The sequence below is a fragment of the Equus przewalskii genome, chromosome 7, assembly GCF_037783145.1.
Source record: "Equus przewalskii isolate Varuska chromosome 7, EquPr2, whole genome shotgun sequence".
Lineage (NCBI taxonomy): Eukaryota > Metazoa > Chordata > Mammalia > Perissodactyla > Equidae > Equus > Equus przewalskii.
The window spans coordinates 74831916-74855241 of NC_091837.1; the positions used below are offsets into that span (position 1 = coordinate 74831916).

General features: G+C 37.5%; 1 protein-coding gene across 42 annotated transcripts in view; it reads right to left on the minus strand.

The window, feature by feature from the left end:
• Window positions 1–23326, minus strand: part of TCF4 (transcription factor 4) — a 343125-nt gene that overhangs the window by 216668 nt on the left and 103131 nt on the right. For all 42 annotated transcript variants that reach the window (XM_070627668.1, XM_070627655.1, XM_070627641.1 and 39 more), the window contains 2 exons: window positions 9699–9760; window positions 6752–6848 (listed from right to left, as the gene is read on the minus strand). In XM_070627668.1, the coding sequence (XP_070483769.1) occupies window positions 6752–6848; window positions 9699–9760 (159 nt within the window). The remainder of the gene's footprint in view (window positions 1–6751; window positions 6849–9698; window positions 9761–23326) is intronic.

Below are 23326 nucleotides of genomic sequence, written 5' to 3' on the forward strand. Positions count from 1 at the left end.
GAGAGAAGAGGAAATAAGTTATCTTATCTGAATACTGGAAACATACAACATTTTTCAGTGGCCTTTTAAAAAATATTGATTTTACTTATTTCCTTTTATAAATAAAAGAATCTGTGGTATGTTTATTGAAAACTGAAATCTACCTCACTGTTATGTGGTCCATTTCCTGACATTAGGAGAATATTCTGTACAGTCGATGAGATAGTACTATAGAAAGAATTTCTGTAGGACTGGCTCTGGTTTAGGGTTTTCTTCCCGATACAGTGAGATGTAGACCTGACTTTAAGTTATGGGCATTTCATTTAGGGTTTAAACCCTATTTTTCTGATTCCCTGACTTATTCATGAATGAAACCATTCAACAGCCATTTATTGAGGTCCTACAACTCTGTGCCCAGCATTGGCCCATGCATTACATTTTTCTCCTGGTGAAGTAACTTAATGAGCTATTATTTGATCCTCAAACAATCCAATCCCTTAACTATAGATTTAGAATGAGTTACAGTAGAAAAGAAACATCCATTTGAATCAGGCTTTACAGAATTACATTTGGAAGACACGTCATTAGCAAAGTTACTTGAAGGGAATCATAAAACAGAGATGAATGGATTGGAAAGAATATAGGACACCTCAAAAGACAAAACACAGGATAAGGATAAAATGGTGTACCTAAACGATCAATGGACCACTGAGCGATGAGAAAATTACCCCAGAGATCATCTAAAGGACTGTTCCTCCCTCAATTTAAAGATGTGAAAACAAGCTGACCTGAGGACCCCCAGGCAGTTGTAGCAAAACAGAGGGTAGAAGAATCAGTTCTCTGGCTCCCAGCCTGAGCTCAAAATCAAGATTAATAAAATCACTTGGGATGACACAAAATAGTCTTATGTGTTAATATTTCTGGAAAACATTTTAACATATTAATGTAACAAAATTCCCAAAGAAAATTAACAACAAATAAGACCACTACTATACATTTCTTCTTTCAGCAATTGCTTTTTACTACATTACCAATCTAACAGATAATAGAGGATATCAAGATAACCTCAAGCTAAAAAGGGCCATTAAAAAAAAGAGAAGACACTTAAAATGTACAGAAACGTCCCCAACTAATAACTTGCAAGCAGGCCACTATCACTATTGAACTTCAGAACATTTTAAAAACGCGAACTAAAATTTCGAGAGCTGACATCCATATTCACAATTTCATTTTCACGAAGTTACTAAAATATTATTTGATGTCTGGCACTTTCGAACATCAAATCATTGCCACTACTGTCCAGGTTTCGTTTTTTTCAAATAGTTACATTCCTGCATGGAAAAAAACACCTGACCAAGAGATCAAGTTAAATCTTACCCATGCTCTGAAAAAACTCTGCTTCTTTGTGGTCATTCTTTTCCTTTGTACATTAAGGTTTTCAAAAACAGTTTTCCTAGTAAAAGCCTCTTCATTGGGTATTTCCAGTTTTACAATGAAAAGAAAAACTCCCTGTATTAGCATCTACTCACATTCACAGTTTTACAAGAAGACTGTGCCACTGGCCTCTGCCACTGGGATTTGAAAATGCTCACAGCACTTCACCTTTATGCTGGGCTAAACTCAGGGTAGCCATAAACACTTTGAAGTAATGCAAACCTAAATATTCCTGCTAGGCAAAGGGAGCAGGGGAACCGAATTATAATGAGCTAGCAGCTGTCACAATATGACCACAGTAACCAAATCAAAATATCAACCGCTAACCCAGATGAGCTTCAAAGGTCATCCTATAAGCCAGCAGCTTTCTTCAGTTCTGCCTGAAACCTCGATTTAATTCTGCAGTAAAATGTTCCACTGAGCTAGTTTAGAAACCAGTTACTCTATAATGGGAAATTACTTAGTGCACTGGTGGATCCCATTGGTGGGACTAGAACCAAATACCACAAGAAGGAAACCGAACCATTCACAATGGGACATGTAAAAACACAGCAGCTGATGTTGAACTAAACTGCACCCAACCGTACAAAAGTATCACTTTTCACATCCTTCAGTTACCAATGCGTGTCTACAATCTTACTGGCAACTTGCTCACTCAAACAATCTGGTTTTCAATTAAGGCTCTGGAACAATAGAAGGCAAATCCACGCTCAGATCCTACCTTGGATCACAAAGTTTTAGCAAGGAAATACATTTTCTCCCACTGTAAAAATATTTGGGCAATTACCTGCAAAAGTTTAACGCTAGGCAGAAAAACAAACAAACAGGAATGTTAAAAAAAAAAAATCCAAATTCTTTGCATATAGTTCTTGCTAGGATTGTCCAACTATTCCACAGCATATAATCCTTTTACAAATACAAGATTCAGACCCATGGCCTCTCTGTTCTATTAGCATATTCTGAAAGCTACCCACTCACCACCTGTAAAGGTTTAAAGAAACTATTTAAAAACTACAGTGAACAGTTTCCAACACATCAAGTGTGCATTATTATCATTAATAATCATAGGTAGTCACAAAGAAGTAGTGATCCATTTTCTCCAGATACAAAACAGGACATGGCATTTCAAACAAGTAAAAATGCAAATTGGTTTGCTTGTCTCTATCCAATGAAAGATATGAGTGAGGACTCAGGAAACGTCAGGTAAAAGAGTATAAGATACAAATAGAAAATCATGATGTTGTACACCTGAAACTAACATAATGGTATATGTCAATTGTACCTCAATAAAAAAATAAACTTTTTAAAAAGACAGTATATGAACTGGTCACTGCAGGCGGTCAGCTGGGTGACTCAGTGCTGAAATCTCTCAATACCTCCAGACGCCCCCACATCAACGAAAAACAAAAAGCCAGGCAGACTTATTTTTTTAAAAAAACAAATTTAAAGGCTTCTTTGTTTATTTTAGTTATAATTTTCTTTAAAGATTTATACGATAACAACCTTTGTGTGGCAAGTATAACTACAGACAGCAATGGAAGGAGCAGGGCAACCTTATAAACCAAGAAGGAGCATTAATTCTGCCAGCATAATAAGCATGCGTGTGTGTGCCTGCCCATGCACCCAAGTGCACTTGTGTTCACTTGTTTATCTTTAGTTTAGAGATTCACAAACTACCAAATAGGGTATTATATTCAGATATGCAAGCTTATTTCTAAAAGAATAAATTAATGAAGACACTCTTAGTACTCTTATAAATTATTGCCATTTTGCATAAATTTGAGATACACAAATAAATTGTTTTGGTATTTTGGTCCCAAACATAAGCATTATATTACAAAAACTGTAATATTTATGCAAAACCGTTCATGTGAAATCAAGAAGTTGAGAGTTGCAATAAAGGGTTTTGTTACCATAAAAGAATTTATGAGCGAATGTTAGCAACGCCTGCATCATTTCTCCAAAATAGTGTACTGCCGTAAAGAACAAAATATATAATAATAATTCACTCCCAAAAGCAGGGTGGTTCATTACTTTTTTCTTTCCTGCAACAAAATAAAACCTCACTAAGTGAACAGTTTACTAAAAAAAAAAAAAAAAAAAAAAAATCAGGTCATCTGCAGTTAATAACTCTTTCCCGTAAAATTAGTGTCACTTATTTCTGTAGCAGACGCCTAATTCAGTCACAGGCTTGATTGATTTGACAATAGAGAATCTGGTCCAATAAAGCGGCTGATTTATTTCTGATGCTATAAGCTTTTACCCTAATGTGACATCACAGAAGAATTAAATCTCTGACATGTAAAGAAATCCTTTGTAGTTTTGATGAAAACTAAAGATTCTGAAAGTGGATACCGGATTGTTGTCAAAAACTTACAGTAAAGTTTAATACTTTCTTTTGATAGAATGAAGACTTCCACAAAGATCATAACGCCGAATATGGATTTGGACACAAAGGGCAGTTTAGAATATACCATATATTCTGTGAGTTCAAATGGTTGGCTACACTAAGAGATTGTATTTTATCTTTGTCTCCATTTCTAAATTGGTTGTCTTTAATTTCTTGAAAACGACCTATCTCCTCTTTGTAAAGGTACAGCATAACAGCAAGCACAGCTCATCTCAAAAGTGGTTTCATTTTTAAATAAACAGCAGCCTGGGCAAAATCAATGCGAATCTTTGTTCCTCGAATCTAGCCGAGATCCTCAAGCCAATCAAGAAGGCCTCTGGGATGTGAGAAATTATAGGGGTGGGAAGAGTTTTTAATGCATCATCATAGTCAGTTCTCTAAAAATACATATTTTTAAGTTCTTTTGCAAACCAAAAATGCAAGGTATTTCATAGTTGTTCAAATGTCTTTTTCTCCTTTTTTCCTTTTTTTGCACACTGCGCCATGGCCTCTCGCTCTGAGGGCGACTTCCCTGACCCCAGTCTGACACTGCACTGTTAATGTCAGATAAACCATTTAGCCCAAGCACAATTCTTTTCTGTGCAAAAATCTGCTTGAGGTGGAAAATGTAGCAGTTTGTAAACAATAAAGAGCCATGTTTCAGACCAGACAGCTTATCTAACAGAGAAGTCCTTTCATTGGGAACAGTGGGTGGGGGCCTCCCGGACATAGTAGCATTTCCTATCACAATGCAAGAGACTGTCTTGGCCTCCATATTTAAGAGTTTAATGGGAAGGAGGGCAGACAGGATAAAAGAACACAGCTGACATGGACTTTCAGCTTAAACAACAACTAAGTGAAAAGAGTCAGCTCCCTCCGCTCCAGCTCTAGACTCTCAGCCACTCATATTTTAAATACAATTTGGATTGAAAAACGATTTGGGTTTGTAAAACAGTTGCCCACGAGGACACAGCAACAAGAACAATTATTTCATATCTTTGTATTGCTTGGTGGATTCTGTAATATTAATTTAGCAAGCTGTTCTTCAGGAAAACTTTTTTTTCATGTATGTAACATAAACTTCTAAATATGAGTAGTAATTTATTTATTCTGTGCTACTTACTTTAGCTCACCAGAGGTTAGGTTTAGAATCTTCTAAGGAAGTTCTTTAATACATTCTTTAAGTGGTACTACTCAAGATTATTATTTTCAAGTTAATCTTTTATTCTATTTTATGAGTTGGGCAAGGACAACTAGAGAAGCAATGGTGTTGGAATTTAAAACTATTACTTCTGGGGCCGGCCCAATGGCGTAGTGGTTAAGTTCATGCGCTCCACTTCAACAGCCCAGGGTTGCACAGGTCCAGGTCCTGGGGGCAGACCTGGCACTGCTCATCAGGCCATGCTGAGGTGGCGTCCCACATAGCAGAACTAGAAGGACCTACAACTAGAATACACAACTATGTACTGGGGGGCTTTGGAGAGAAGAAAAAAAAAAAGAGGAAGATTGGCAACAGATGTTAGCTCAGGGCCAATCTTTAAAAAAAAAAAAAATTTACCGTTGCCATTGAAGAGTCTAAAGATGTTCTTTAAAATCTAAGTTGATAAACATATCTAGTCATCTGTATCAGTATATCCCGAAAACAGTAAACCCATTGCACCTTCCTATCAACAACTGATAAAAAACTGGGTCTCTTGCTTTAGCTACAAAGTTAAAACATAATATAAAATTTATCATTTTAAAGTATATAAGGAAACAACTGTAAGAACAACCTTGATGAAACACAACTTCCTTGTTCTCTAAGTTGAGATGACACATAAAGGCACAAACATGATATTACCCATTAAATATAAATTGCCAATATTTCTCTGCTTTGACTATTTTGTGTTAAGTACCTGAAATTCCTTTAGCTAGATTTGATGGTGATTTTTTAAAACGTGACTGAGATTCAAGAACTATCAACACCTTAAATAACAAGTATTGCTTCCAAGGTTTAAAAATCAGGACATTCTTTAGAAGCATTTGCAATTATGGTTTCAGAATGATGTAATTATGGCTGTGTGTTTTCCTTGGAATATGGTCCAACAGCTTATGCCAAGAAATTTAACTTCATTTATTGATGGATTTGCCATAGAATTTGCCCAAGTGGAGAGATTTACTAATATTGTTAAAAATTCACATTTGCTGGAACAAAGATCATTTTTTCAATCAAAACTCAAGTAATCAGCTATTGGGATCTTTTAAGCCATTATGAATTATCTTTTCATTGCTCAGGTTACTGCTCTTAAGCAAACATCCCTACAGAATAGTCAAAGCAGAAAAAGATGCTAAGGATGCCAGCAGGAAGGGCATGCTGGAAATTCGCAGACTGTCTCAAACTACACATAGCTCACTTCTGGTGAAGGAGGATGTGGTCTGCTGAGCACATTAGCACTAAAGTTCACACCTTCAAGAAGACACAATCAGATCCTAGAACTCAATTTGAATGCACAACTCTGATTTAAGCACAACAAACCTATTATTAAAGGGTTTCCATAACCCCTTTACACCTTCAGAGCTAATACCGACTATACATCATTCCCATCTGACAGGCCCAAAGATATTTTTATCCTAAACATTCACCACTTTCACTTAATCAACCTTAACTTAGAAAACTACTGTAGCAATGCTGAAGGTGGGATAAGTGCTTTAGGTCTAAGGAAGACAAAATATCCATGTAGATGCAGTATCACTGAAATTCTCTAATTCCACATGGTTGTAAAACTTAGCTCTTTATATGCTATTACCAAGCATAGACTGTCAATATTTTTCTGCGATTTAAAATTACTATAGTGAACTGGCTAAAGATCCAAGTTCCTAAAAATAGAACCTCTGTCTGGGCTTGTATTCACCCTTCCACAGTAAACGTAAGCATCCAAAAAATTCGTGTAAATTTAAAATTAGTCTTACTTTGTATTCTGGAATTGACAAAAGGTGGAGAGAGATTGTCATGTGACCCAAGGTCCCTGCTGGTCATGTGGTCATAGGGAGTCCCATCTCCATAGTTCTGTAAATAAAATAACAGCATACATTTTACTTTTACATGAATGAATTAGCACATAAGTATGCCCCTACTACTGAGACCTCTCTGACCTCAAGAAATTGGACTCCACCCTTCCCACCCTGGAACCTCAGTATAAGGAATCTGCATCTTCACAGACACAGTGGGTCAGAGACGGCTCTCGAGTCAGCAGAGTTCAAATTTTCCTCATAATAGCTGTGAAATCTTGGGAATAATAATAATGGAACTGACTGCATGAAGTTGTTGAGGTGATTAAACGAAATAATGCCAGTAAAACACATGACATAAAATATACTGTAAATATTAAAAGTCCTTATTTTGATAAGCTCACATTACGTAGGAAAAACAAAAAAAGCAAGACTGTGCTATACGGGAAAATTATCCATTGACTGTAATGAATTGCTTTTCAAAGACCTAGGTAGAGTCTTTTAAACAACAACATTTGGCCTTACAATACTGAAATTTCAGTGTCTTGTTATAGTTGTTATTGTAGTTGTAAGAGAATTGTATCATTCCATAAGTAATTAACATCTAAGAATGTTAAAATTCTTACAATATGACTATGAATGAACACCAAAACTTTAGCATAAGTTGTATAATACTTCTGGATTTGGACAAAGTGCACCACATAAATAGTTTTAAAGCAGACAATAATTTTTGGCATAAATTTATCATTATTATCATTATCTCATTTTTTTAATGGGAGTTCAAAATTAAAATAATATTTTTAAGCTGTCCAATCACTTACTTTTAATGGAGGAATTTTATAACATATAGGAAAGAGTTAAAATCGTCTATACTACATAGTTCAAACTTCAGTCTACTAAGGTGCATAAAATAACTAAAATTTTTTTTTAAAAAAAAGTCATTCTGCTCAGCTGGTTGCACTGCCCATAAAGACTAAGTCAAATTTACTCAGAGGTGTCAGTTGGCATGTCAGCCAAAGGGCAGAATCTGCCCACACAGAAAAGACGGATGCTGTACGAACAATGAAAATGACGTCACCTCACTAGAGAATAACTGGAATCCTTAAGGTTTCTAATACCCCATTTTCAATCGCCTTTCCTCATTTACAAAAGTTAACTTGAATGAAACTGTAATTTAATACTGCCAATATGTCAGTGTATAAAAAGGTTTCATATTTTACATTCACTAATTCTATATCAGGCATTGTATTATACTAACTAGTAATTAGTAAGTGTCCCCATCTTAGTGTACTAAAAGCTTCATATACATTGTCTAATTTAAACCTCAGCACAGTGCTGCAAGGTGTCTGATAACATGACCACTTCAAGATGAGAGAAGAGAGACTTTGCATGGCTGTCCATGTATAAGTCAGCCACAACAATCTAATTCAGGCAAACTGCCTGGCTTTACAAAATATAAGTTGCAAAACACTGATTCAAAATTATTCACCAACATAGTGCCTGAAAAAAACAGCAGGACAGTTAATGACAACTAATTAAAAGTCAGGATGATCCCAAAAGCACCTTGTTCTCAGAGGCAAATTAAAAGTACTATGCGTATTAAACAGAGAAATCATAAGAAATCAAGTAAGTTTAAATGAACGAAACAATAGAGGGAACTTCTGTCATCTCCTACACTTGCTGTCAAGGGGAATGGATTTATTTCTGCAAGTGCAGGCTGTAACATGAGGAGGAGGAAAGATTTCCTCAACCCATCCATATAATGCATTAGAATGTCAAACTCGACAGCTGGTGCAAGGGCTCAACAAAGTTACTGGTAAGCTTAGAGATCCTGCTGTACCCTGAAGACTAGAGTGAGAACCATGAGGCCAAAGGACAGGTGGAAACGGATAACTGCGGCTTGCTGAAATGTTCTCCTTGTGACAGCTTGATTACCTTCCCTGCCTCTTAGGCCAAAATAGAGACCTCCCCCGATCTCACATTTATGTGAATCCTCACAGTAAAATGTTACCCTCCCTGCAGAAGGCTTCATCTATACAGCTGGTTGGGGGAGGGGCAGATGTTTTCCTATGTGCTCTAAGTCTATTTTTAATTTAGGGTATTATATGTATATTATAAAGGCTGCTATGGATTTTAAAGGGCCTAGAGATGATTCAGCTAGAGACAGATCACATATAAAATCATACATATTTAAGTTGGAAGGAACATAAAACATCCTGTGGTTCTACTTCTTCATGTTACAAATTAGGAAAATGAAAACCAAAGAGGGAAAATGAGATACGCAAGGTCAAATACATACAAAAACACACACTGCCTCACCACTCATCCCACTCCATTCCATGGTCTTCCCATTACACCCAAACTAACAACCACAGCATGCAGAAAAACCATAAAAAACAGGGGCAAAAATTTGAGACCAAATAAGTGAATGAAACCAACTGGTGACCAAAGCCACTACTGGTGAAGAACAATATGTTTACTAAGTGAAATCAACACAGATTTATTACGTAGATTATAGTGGTGGGAGAGAACTTCCTACCACGTCTTCAGAATTCTTCAGCAGTCTATCTACACCAGTACATTACAGGGCTACTAGGATTGTCTTCAAAGTTCTGCCATCTACAACAAATAACTTTGTACAATACTGGATCAATAACTGGCAGAGTAAGGCCAAATATTTAATGAAGGGCTCTTCTTCTGGTTAGCAGAAGTGGAACAGGCGTCAAATTCAATCATAGCCTCCGATATGAGAATGAAAAGAAATCCCAAACACAAGCAGGTCCTCATTAAACCTAGGACGCATGTATATCTGGCGGTTGTGTCTGTGAGAGAGAGAAATTCACCTTCAGTTTGTCAATTTACATATGTGGGATGTCTGGTTGTGGGAAAAAAGATTAGATATACTTACCCTGGAAGGGCTAGGATGTCCTCCATTCCCCCAGGACCCTGAGCTACTTCTGTCTTCTACATCTGGGGACAAGAGAAAAGTTCTTTAGGCTTTCTTGCAATAATTCTTTCTTTTTGTATACTCACTTTTAAATTAATGTTTCAAATTAATCTCCTGTTGCCTTTAATTAAGAATCAGGCACAGGGCTACCACGAGGATAGTGGCTTCTGACCCATCTACTTAAATTAACTCATTTAAATTCACGGCAGAAATGAACTGGACCCTCAGGAACCAGAGGTATGAACATAAAAATTACTTCCATCCTTGACAATGTTTTATAGCCTCAACTTCTATTGACGTGAACCCGCACTTAAAGTTTTATTAAAATCCTTTGGACAAAATAAGTTTAAAAATACAGCAACACAACTATAATAATAATAAAAAAGTTAAATTCAGGTAAATATCCTCTGGCAGCATCCACACCACAATGATCTGGGTACTTTTTGTTCTCTTAAAGAAGGCTTATCACACCAGACAAAAGACATGAAACAAAATATACAAGACAAAAAAGGATTCAGTAGTCTATTTCCACCAGGACATTACACGGATATTAGGTTTTTGTTTTTTAAGTTTTTTAAGTTAAGATCATGTTGTTTCAGTCTTTAATTTTTTTTTTTTTTTGGAGGAAGATTAGCCCTGAGCTAACACCTGCCACCAATCCTCCTCTCCTTACTGAGGAAGACTGGGCCTGAGCCAACATCCTTGCCCATCTTCCTCTACCCTATATGTGGGATGCCTGCCACAGCATGGCTTGCCAAGCGATGACATGTCCGCACCCAGGATCTGAACCTGCGAACCCTGAGCCACCAAAGCCGAACGTGGGAACTTAACCATTGCGTCACCAGGCCGGCCCCTTACATTTCTTTTCTAAATAGATTCGGCCTACAATCCTTAATCTGTGCATTGAGTAGTGGAAATGAAAGCTGCCTTCCACACCAGCCATGGTTTATTTTGATAAATGATGGTGAAGAGACCTGCATGAACTCCCAGGAAGCTGGAATTCTTCTAAACTCTGTACCAGCGAAGCTGTAATGGAGCCCAGAGTACTAAATGCTCAATCAGTACTTCAAGCGTAAAGTACTCAGGATGGAGGGCATAACAGCTAAGTTACCACATTAATTGCTTAAAACATAAAAGTGTTTCAAAGATCAGTCACTCTATATTTAGAAATGGCTTTGAGATTTTTGATGAAAGGACCTTTATAAGTATAAAAAGTTCCACTGTTCTATTATTTTGATCACGGTTGATAACAGACGGCCATCACAAACTTCCTCCGACAGAACTGGAGGAGGACGTGTGAAACTCCGGCTCAGGAGACAGAATCCCATTTATTGTGTTTCCTAACATTTCAGTGATACTGTTTATTCTCTTAATGCACTACTGTCATTCCTTTTATTACTGCTATTTTATGATCAGCAGAAGTAATCACAGTATAATTAATTGATTTATTTTTGGGTACAGTGGAGTACACGGCGTTTCAGAATATCTTAAGAGATGAAACGGCAACAACAACAAAAAACAACTATTACCACTAAACTTCAATTCTTTCCTTTTTTTGACAAATACAATTTCACTTCCTTTTGTTGGTGCTTCAGAAGACAGTGCGACTGCAAACAGATGTCCCCTATGGACAGCTAAAATCAGTGACTATGAGCTTTATGGGATGTCAAGAAAGCTCTGGGGAGAGTATCCAGCCTGGAGGAAAGATGCAATATTTTCCCAAAATCTGCTGTTTAACAAACCAACCTCCTGGCCTAGTCTGTTTCTGTTCAACTGAGATACAGGAAGAAGTGACTTAGAACCCTCTGGATTCTCATATCAGTGAGTTTTGCAGCCTTACATGATTCTCGCCATCCTTAACAAAAATCAAATATTTTCAGCCAAAAAACCAGTACGAATGACAAAATCTCTCTACCACTGCAGGTTTTCAGAAGACTGGAACATCCTGACTTCCTTTTCACCTCAAACAGCCAGCTGGGAGCAATCTGAGAGATCTCTCCTCTTAAATTTGGCCAAAAGGTAATGAAGAAACAGAACTGAATTCCTCTATCTACCATAAGGTTTCATATTGTTTGCACTCATTTTATCTTTTCAACTTTCAAAGAGGATTTTAAACATGAAAAGCAGGTGGAGACAAGGAAGAAAGGGGACCACAGTGAGACTAAGCCAGTGGTTCACCTGGGGCAATTTTGGCTCCCAGAGGACATTTGGCAATGTCTGGAGACATTTTTAGTTGTCACAACTTTGGGCTGGGGAATGGGGGACTACTGCTGGCATCTCATGGGTAAAGGCCAGGGACGCTAAACATCCTACAAATGTTAGACTAGCCCCTCACAATAAAAAAATATTCTGGCCCCAAATGTCAATTGTGCCAAGACTGAGAACCTCTGGCCTAGAGGGAAAATATTAAAGAGCAAAAAGGAAGAACTGAGTTGGAGAAAAGATGTACTAGAATTTAATTTACAATTTAGCACAAACTCTTACTAAATACACAGTGACTTCGGTACCTTAATCCAGACTTAAACTAGAGTGTTTCAAGAGACCTTCATATACATCTTCTGTCCAAGGAATAAAGGAAAACGATGGTCAACCAAGCAGCCTGCTAATTAGCAGGCAGATAAAACACATCAAAACTTGAGTATTCCCAACTGGGCAATTTCAAAAGTGAGCAATCCACTAATTAAAAATGCTGGAAGTCTAGCTTTTTCAAAACAGGTTAAATACTGGCTGGGTTCCTTCACAAATAGATTCCCAACCAATGAGATCTGACTGCTCTTTTCCCATCCTTTCCATTTCCATCTTTCTCATTTCCTGACCTCATGCTGCTGCACCTTCCTTTCTGCTTCCTCCCTTTTATTGCTCTCTTTTTAACAGGCTTTTCCATCCCTTGGCCTCCTGCTAGAGCCAGAAGATGAGGACAAATCTCCAGCTCTCCCAAAACTAATAGAACAATCGTATGATTTCTGATTATATTTTATCTCTGAAAAAATATCTGTATAACTGGTGCTCACTTACCCTTAGAAAGAAGACATAAAGCTGTAGCATGGATATTTGTAACTCAAAATGAATATAAACATGTTACTTTTAAATCATTTGTTTCCATCTTCCCTCCCACTGAGTTTCATCAGACCCTCCAACTAGTTAGCAAACATTTCCTCAACAACTATTCCAGGGCATCTCAAAATGCATCGGAGGACCACCTACATCTGAATCACCTCATATGCTCCTTTCAAAATCAGCACCTTAGGGTCCATTGCAGACCTACTGAGTCTGGATCTCTGGATGATGGGGCTAAGAAAAAGAGTGTTGTCAACAAGGTCCCCAGGTAATTTTCATGCACACAGGAGTCTGAGACCCACCAGCCTACTCTATTGGGAACATAAGATAAATGCATGCCCCACACCACCAACAGTTGCCTATCTTACTCCATATCTTAAAATCTCTGCCTACAATGCCATTCTCAGCAGCATTCAATACACACTCCCATCACATCTGCATCCCCACATTTCTTGCCCAGACTCACTTTTTACATATACCTTGAACGTGGCCTATATTTGGACAGTCCTTACTTCCTGCTGGTGTACCTGGACACTGCACACTCATACCTCCATGTTTTTGTATTTGCCATTCCCTCAGCCTAAACTCTTCCTTGTCTCTCAAAAACTAAGAGCAGGTAACATTTAGCGAGCTTAAATATGTGTCAGACACAGTGCTCAGCACTTAAATGCACTAAAAATACTCCCATTTTATACATGAGAAAACTGAGGCTTAGATGGAATAGAAAACTCTCCCAAGGTGAGAGTAAATGGCAGAGCTGGGATGCAAACACAGGGGCTACTGGATGCCGAAGCCAATGAGTGCTCCTCTCCACCACCTCCGATGACTCCCTGGTAAGCACTTCAGATCTCTCCACAGAGCTCGCAAATGGAACCTCCAGTCACTTCTCCCCAGGCAGAATGAGCATATTTACTCAAGAGTTTATGCCCATTCTTGCGTCCACAAAATATTATAAAACTATATACAACACAAATACATAAAAGTAAATATTTGAAGAAATCAAGAGACTGAAGAAATGAAAGTAGGGGAATAGTAAGGCCAGACATACGATGAGCTCTTGAAATGTACACTGTGATGGACCCGATATTTGCTAGAGAGGCCTCAAAATTCCAGAAGCTACTGAGTGGGCAAAGCAAAGAGAGAAATAAGATTCACAATGAGCATCGGATAAAAACACACAAATTGTTCAAGAGAAACATAACTTAATCTGGGTACTAAAATCTGGCAGAAAATGTCTGTGGACCTCGCAACAGATAGAGGGAAATTTGGTATGCAGTGTTCTCCATAGTATCAACAACAAGCACAATGATGAAGTTTGTGTGGCTGGCTCAACATGATAATTATATAGAGTTTATTACACAAATAACCATGTGGGCATACATATAGCTATAGAGCTACATATTTATACCACACCAAACTGTCAGATACGTCTCTCCTTACAGGAGAGAAACATGCTTTAGTCCTGTAAGTACCTCTCAACACCTCGAGTGGTAGAGTACAGCAGGTGGGTACAACAGTTCCTCATTAAAATGAATTAAAACAACACAAAGTGAAAGGGAAGAGAAAATATTTCTGTGTGAGAAATGTTTACATCTAGATGGCGAGCCAAAACAATATATAGGAAGAGATGTGTGAAATCCATTAAGGCAACATAGTATAACAAATGAAAAACTGCCTGGGATAGAAGCTGTCTGAATATTTAGCTCTCGCCTCTCTCTTGTTCTGTGCTCGCCCGGTACCTAAGATGGGAATAAATGTCAGAAAGACAATAACACCTGGACAGCAAGAGAGAAAGGAAAAAAGCAACTGGATGATAGAAATTATTCTTCCAAAAGACTGGGCTCAATTGTCCAAGATTTTTCCAATTTATTTGACCCTAAACTAGGACAGACAGTAACTTTCATGGGATTGACAGTTGCTTTAGGAGGCAGCCTGACAATCCACACATTTTCATTTTATTTGAGGAGTTCTGCATAAGCCCCTCTAAAATGTCTGACATTTCAGCACCAAAACACAAAAGTGAAGTTTGGGCAGAAGGAACAAACACTCCATTTAGAGAAAAGATATAGAGACATAATTTTTAATTTCCATGATTTCCCATCCACATTCATTAACCTTTGATTTGATTACTCAAATCTCCACTTTGTTTATGTGGACAACGAGATAAAAAATCTCAGATAGACAGGACAAATGGCAGAAAACACAGCACTGGGAATGGGGTAGAGACGTGGATTTCAGCAGGGACTGCATTAACCAGCTCTGCGGTCTGAACCTGCCACGGGCCTCAAGGAACTCATTTTTGTCAACTGTAAAATAAGTGGTTCGATCTGCATTCATGGAAATAGGGCAGGCTACTATACTTGGACAACTCTCCCACAAAAAACTAAAAATGATGGACAAAATTTCTTTTAATCCTCTTTAAAATACTAATGGGCTGACAAGATAGTAAGGAAATATTAAGCCAAAATCAAAGAGAAAGCTGAAACCCAGGGAGGAAGAAAAGACATTTTTGCCCTGAGGACATCTGCTATCCTAGAAAATTTAATGGCCTCTTGGGTCAAAGAGAACAAAAGTGAAAACCCAGGACCCACCCAAAGTAGGTATCTAACAGGAGATAAAGGGATAACAGGATTTTCAACCTCAAGGAGTTACTGTTAAAGTAAATGAGTTAATTACTACTTGTTAAACATTTAGGGGAGTACTTGACATAGTAAATACTCAGTAACCAATACCCACTCTGAGAGCCTAACTTACTAACACCCTCCAAAGTCTAAGAAAATCAAACTACATGAAAATGAAAAATTGTGATTTAGTCAAGGAAATCTGAGTCTCACATTTTTAGAACTGCTAGTTCTGCTAAACAAGTCAGAGACTTTCAAATATTCTCCTGGATTTTAGAAACAGCCAATACATCTAGAGTACACAAAGCCCACCTTCTCCATGGGCCTCTGCAGCACAATCACAGTGAGAATTTCACTTAGTGTTCGATTTGTTTAGTGACTTACTTTACCATTAGAATATCCTCTTTATATCTCACCATTTCAACATATGCCTATGTGTGCTGTATAAATGACATTCTGTCAAAAGTTATAAATGCTGACCAAAGGCCCAATCTAAGAACATAGACTAAATGCTATGGAGGTTTCACCTTGATTTGAAATAAACAAGCGTGAGCATTATGTAACTCTGTTGATTTGAGGTAGAGCTGTGTATTGGTCCTTTCCATACTTAGAGCCCATATCATGCCAAACACCCAAGGCCCTAGAGTTTCATGAAGTCAGAAAACAACCAAAGTGGTTTTGGGCATTGCTCTAAAAGTCCACAAATTCCTACTTCTGTAGAAATATATTGATTTCCTAATGAAAGCTTCTACACACGCAGAATGCAGTGGGAGATTGAAACTAAGTTCTTCTTGGAAAGATAATCATTCAGAAACATGTTGAAGTCTACACTGTCTCAAACCCGTCGCTCTGCAACAACAGACACTATTAAATATCCTCCACACCATCATGGAGACTCACAGACTGCGTACATCTGTGGCTCCTACTAATTTCCTAGTCCAGGAAGAACCGTTGGCTAAGCCCTCCACACAAACTGAGATGGCATATGCTCTCCGTCAGTGCCAGATGAATTTAGAGTTCAAAATATTTCATCAGCAAAGAGCGTGTTAGGGATGTGCACATTTTCATTAGCACCCAGTATAATAAGAGCTCTAAGTAGAGTAATTTGAAGTCAAATTTGAGAACCAAGACAGAGGAAGGAAGAGTTGAGGAGCTTCAGTGACAGACAGTGTCCACACAACCATGATCGTTTCTTGTTTCTGTAAGAAACAAGATACGCTTCATAATGAGTGATCTGAGCACTGATGAGAAACTTCCAGCACGTCCCAAATCTGACTGAGCAAGAGGGTTATGAAGATGCATCCCACACAAACTTTAAGACACTTCAAATATAAAGAACAGAGACCTGGCTTTCCATTTTCAGATCATTGCTGTCAAGGCTGACTTTCTCAGCGTTAATGGGTCTCCTTATCAAATAAATCTGAAAACTCAAAGGTCAAGGGCAAGATGATCTTATAGTTCATATATATAAATAAAGTATAAAAGAAAAGGTAAAATGTAGATATACTGGGAGGAACGTATAGTAAAAAAATTATTTCAGATGGGAATTATTGCAATATGTTAGCCGTTATTAACCTTTAACTTAAAGTTCCATTAATATATCCCTTAAAACACTGTTTAAAACAATATTATTTTCCTTTAGTTTAAAATAAACTATTTTTCAAAAACGAACACTATATAATCTCAGATATTTAAAATACAGAGTTAATTGCATTTTGCAGTGCTATAAAACAGGAACGGTATTTTCATATAACATGAAATTCAGATAATACAAAAGTAACAAAATAAAATGCCTAACTATTAAGTTATAAATATGCCAGTGGTGTTCCTTATTCTGAAACTCAGAAATCTTCTTGAAAATTCAAAGTGAGTAGAGAGTTATATTATGAAATTGAGACAAAAGTTACGTTCAAGTCTTTGTATAAATCCATATAATTTGGAAGTATCAATGATAATCTAACTCGAATAATCTAATACGAACTAAGGAGAGATGGGTGTTATTGAGCAACCTTCCATTTCAAATGTTTGAAACTAACCAGTCAGGATCTTCCCCTTAAAGCAAAGTTAGTCCTCATCTTTGTAAGGAAGAAATCTCATCTTTCTAAAGAAGAGCCCAGAAAGAAGAGCAATGAATAATTGAGACAAGAGTATAACAAAGTAAATTGCATATGCCTCCTTTGACTTTTTGATATGTAACCGGCCTAAAAGCACTTAATAAAAACCAATCTTACTAATATAATGTTCTTTGTGGGGGAGACATTTGAAATCATATGAAAATAACAAATGGAAGTAAGCTGCCATATCAGAAGACTTTGAAAATAAAACCAATATACCATCTAACTCCAATATTACATAGATAAGCTTCAAAGTACCTAAATTAAAACTGAATATAATTTGGGGAAATTTTTAACTAGGTGGTTGGTACCTTTTAAAGATATATTCACAAATATCCATCACAAAGTGTGAGAAATAAAAGGTAAATACTTCAGAAAATAAAATGTTAAACAACAAAGGAATAAATTTTAAAATATACTTCATTTCCTAATAGAATAGAATCATAACTCTGATAACATGTACATGTAATTATACATGTATTTTTCAAATCACACATGTAATTTTTATGTTGCACAATCCATAATACTGTAATGACTTAAAATACACAAATTGATATTTAAAATGCCTATTTGATCAATAATTTATTCAATTTATTCCAATGGAGTGGGGGGAAACAGCCAAGATGAAACGTATAAGAGCTTTATCTTTTCTTCTTTTTTTCTCCTATACCTCTTTTCTCCCTGGGGTGCCATTTGTAAGGCTCTGGGAAAGGGCTGCGGGCTTAATTGAAATATTTGTAGGCTGTAATTGCTCTGCATAACCACAATGGTCCTCTTCTCCCAAATGGCATCCGTTGCTCTTAGTTTTATCTTTTTCTTCTATTTCCTTTTATGCTTTAACAGTCTACTTCTCCTGTTTCTTCCAGTCTTATCTCATCCTCTATGCTAGATGCTTGATTAATATTGGTGAAGTCAAACAGTTTTAAATATTCAAAAACCTTCCCTAAAATCCAGTCTTGTACACAGTCCCTTTTGCTTACCATAATCACTCCCATAAACTGATTTTCATTGTGTCCTTTCAACATCCCCAGCTTCCACCTGTGTTTAACACTGCAGCCTCTGACCTGGCAATGACAAGCAATCAATCTTACATGTTATCTTCAGGGGTCATGTCTTAGTTTTAGGCCAATTTTCCTTGTATTTAGGCTCAAATGTGCAAACCACACTATATTACTCTGCAAAACATCAATGAGAAGGCTTAATTAAGTAACACTGACAGATAAATCCATTTCTTTCGCAGTAATCAAATCAAAGCAGGTTGACATAACACAGGAACTTAATACAGTTATTCCCTTGTAATTGGAAAAAGGCCCTTTACTTCTCATTAAAGCAATCTTCTGGGTATTGGCATAATAAGAAGGCTCAGAGCTTTAATACTGCCCTATAAAAATCTCAAGATACAGACCCCTTAAGCAAACAAGCCAGATTATCTAATTCCTTGATCACAGCAGAACATGTAGTTCCTACTGTTTTAAACTACTAATTCTTTATCTCTGTTGCAATTAAAAAGAGGTAAATCAGTACCAAACACGTACAATGGAAATCTGTAAAAATGCATAAACTGTTTACAGTTTTATAAATCTATCTCCACATGTATTTGAAGGGAAGCAGTCCATTAAAACTGAATTTGAAATACTTTACAAATGTGAAACTGTAATAGCTTGAATCAGGGGAAAAAATCTCTTTATTTTACTTAATGGGCTCAACAGGATGCATTTTGCCTAAACTCACAGTCTGATACTCAACCATACAGTACAACTTTGATAATCAGAATTGCGAGAGAACGGAATTTGAAGAACATTTAATTTTTGCAGCATTCAAAGAACAGTAAGTCACATGGTCAACTGTAGGCTGCTCTGACCAGGCTGAAACCATGAAGAATGCAACCACATCACAGCAAATTCATATCCCCAAACTAAACAAAATCAATTTTCACCCTTTCACTCCAATTTTAAGGGAGTTTCTGCTACTTATCTAGTGACACCTGATCAATCTCAAAATGATTCTAGCCACTCTTTCTGAAAGGATAACATATAATCTAGGGTTCTGATTTCCAAACGCGCTGACCATCAAAATCCCCCAGGAACCTCAAAACAACCCCCACAGGTGTCCTGGCCCCACCCAGAAACTAGCCAAGAAAAGATCAACGGTTGAAGTCAAGGAAAAAAATATATTTTAAAATTTTTCCTATGTTTCTCTACTTTTTCATTTTAAAAAGTTTTGAATTACAATGCAGTTAAAACTATGTAATTTGCTGTGTTTGAACCATTTTCAGGTAGGGTCTATCAGTCATATCCTATTATCCCTCAGTACTTCTGTGTGCATTTCCCAGGAACGAAAACAGCACAGTTATCAAAATCAGGAAGTCTACCATTGATACACTACTTTTATCTAATCCATAGTCCATATTCCAGTTGGCACTTTTCCCCCCTTTTGTGGCAGCCACTATGCCAGCCCTCAGGATGACCTATAAGTCTGTAAGTCATTGCATGAATGACAACTAATCTCAAATACAGAATAAATGCATTTAACCAAGCGCACGCACACATGCACACACACACAATGCAGCATTACTCACTGCATTTAATCATCCCATCTCTTTGATCTATTTTAACCAGAAACAGTTCTTCAATCTTCCTCTTCTGTTTGTGATACTGGCATTTTTGAAGAATGCAGGCTATTTATTTTACAGAATGTTTCTCAAATTGAGTTTATCTGATGCTTCCTCGTGATTACATTCAGGTGGATATAATACTGCAAAAGTGGCCTTGTGCCTCTCCCAGGATATCAAGTACAGAGCCAGATAATGGCTCAGTGGTCTGCCCCCTTCATTTGTTATGCTAATTTCATCACCTGGTCAAGGTATTATGGGAATTCTCCACTGTATAATTACAACTTTTCCCTGGGCAACTAATCAGCAATCTATGGGGAGATACTTGAAGACCATTACAACTAATTTTTAATTATATGCTTATTGAAAAAAATTAAAATACAAAAGGGTATAAAGTAAAACTTCCCTTGACATCCACTCCCCCCACCCTCATATCAGTGATAACCCATAACAGTTTCCTAGGCAGCCTTATGATCCTCTGGTCTGTGATCAATTGTTTTTTTTTTTTTTCTTAAGATTGGCACCTGAGCTAACAACTGTTGCCAATATTCTTTTTTTTTTTCTGCTTTTTCTCCCCAAATCCCCACAGTACCTAGTTGTATATTTTTAGTTTTGGGTCCCTCTAGTTGTGGCATGTGGGACGCTGCCTCAACATGGCCTAATGAGCGGTGCCATGTCTGCATCCAGGATACAAACCGGCAAAACCCTGGGCCGCTGAAGTGGAGCAAGCGAACTGAACCACTCGGCCACGGGGCCGGCCCCCTGACCAACTGGTTTTTAAAACCACAGAAATGTGGGACAATAAATGCAAACCTTAACTCAAATTTCTGTTCTATTTGAACTGGTAAGAAATATTCATCAACTGTTTATTTATGTGCTAGTGTCATCTCAATAGACACAATTATTAGCGGTGCCCTTGTGACCCAAGCGGAGGTGGACAGGACAAGGACTAGAATAATTGAAGACATATATACTATTAACTTTGAAGGAATTCAGCCAAGATGAAGACAAGATTGAACAATCCACTTGTGAATCAGTGCAGTGCATAAAGCCAAGTTAAATAATCCATTCTGGAGTCAATGCTGCCCTGAATGGCTGTTCACTTGCCTCTTTCCACCGCCTTCTATAAACCACTGTGTAAAAAGGAGATCTGCCATAGCAGTAGCACTTCCCAATTAAGATCAAATGGACACACAAGTACACTTATGACAGACAGAGAAAAATATGGTGTGGTTTTCCTAGGCTGGCAAAAAAAAGGGGGGAAACAAATCTAAAAGTTTTTAAAAGTGGGAAGTACACTGACAGCTTAAAAAGAATACATTCCCAAATCTAAATAGCAAATATACAAATAAACTAGCCAGTCACAAAGTGAGGAGAAAACTTGAGCGTAGAAAAGACTGTGAGTGGAACCTGGCCATTGGATAGAACAGATGCATAATACACCATTGAGTGAGTTAACCTATTCTAATCAATATAAGGCGAAAATGGTCCCCTCAATCCTTGGATGAAGCCCATGTCATTTGATTTTATTTATTTGGTTTTTTTAAAGGTTGGCACCTGAGCTAACAACTGTTGCCAATCTTTTTTTTTCTTTCTTTCTGCTTTTTCTCCCCAAATCCCCCCAGTACATAGCTGTACATTTTAGTTGTGGGTCCTTCTAGTTGTGTTACGTGGGACACCACCTCAGCATGGCCTGACGAGTGGTGCCATGCCTGCGCCCAGGATCCGAACTGTTGAAACCCTGGGCCCCGCAGCGGAGCACGAGAACTTAACCACTCGGCCACGGGGCCGGCCCCAACCCATGTCATTTCATAAACTGAACAGTGCTGATGGATTTCAGCTTTGACTTATAAATGCTAAGGAAATTTTCCTCACAATTCCATTTCAACCAAATGCCTGGCAGACATTGGCAAAGATTTTTCTTAGCTGGGCTTATAAATATGTGTGTGTGTGCGTATGTGTGTGAAATCAGCACACAGACACAAATACAATACACACACTTGAATATACTAATAGTTTCTCAGATATTAAAGACCATGTTTAAACAGTTCCCAGATGTTACAACTTGTTCAACTGACATAGCTTTGTTTTTGATCAGAGTGACTTGTTTTTGATCAGACTGTCGGGTGACTTAAGGGTTTTACATTTTATTTCACAATAATGTAACCACACTTTTCTATTACACTTTCTGCTTTCCAAAATGTTTTTTATATTCATCTCATTTAAAATGATTTATCTGGAATCACTGAAAGTACAAAACTGGGATCAAAAGAAGTTGCACACTTAAGTCTGAGCAGACTAACAACATATTTCAAAAGCATGAAAACAAAAATCAAAAGAAAAAGAAATTGGTAGTTATCTGATATAAAAGAGGCCATTCCCCATAAGCATGCTATTACTCTTACTTCTTTAATTCTAACAGGTAACAGAATACTTGCTAAAGTTCATTAGAATACCTGCTAAAATAAGAAAGTTGGAAAGTATTAGAATGATTGAGTTTTTGTATGTAGCAATATGCATTTTTAAGTCATGTCAGCAACGAAAAGGAAATTGCTCATCTCTCCTGTGAGCTGCCCTGTATCTCATACAACACCATTTCACCAACACGACACAAGGTGGGCACTGCTTTGGCAAAGGCCCAGGGCTGTGGCAGCAGGTCTGGTCTATCATGACGAAATGGACCATCGCCTTCCCAAACCATGCTGCTACTCTTACTTTCACTTTCAAGCGCTTTGAAACACTCTCATGACTGAAGCAGTCAAAATACATGCATTAACTTACTAGTCCACCCTTTGGGCATAGAAACTGAAATGCATCAGAAAGCATCAACTGGTATTTTCTTAAACTTAACCACATCAAATTCACGGGAATAATGAATTTTTTCTTTCAGTAGTTCTGCAACTCAGATACAGCCTGCCTTCTGCCCATCTGATAAACAATGGTCAAAAAGAGAGGAGCTGCCATGATGTACTGGCCTACAAATTCTCTAAGTAGAATGAGAAAAAGCTGTAACTCTTCCTCAGGAATGGAAGAAATGTCATTAGTTTGAAAGGAAGGAGATAGAAGCAAAGACCTGAAGAATGACAATAACCAGGCATCTTCAGAGAAAACAAGAAGCAGGGAAGGGGTCCAGGGGAAGCCAGAGCTGTCGGTACAGAATAATGATTTATCTGATGAGATTAGCAG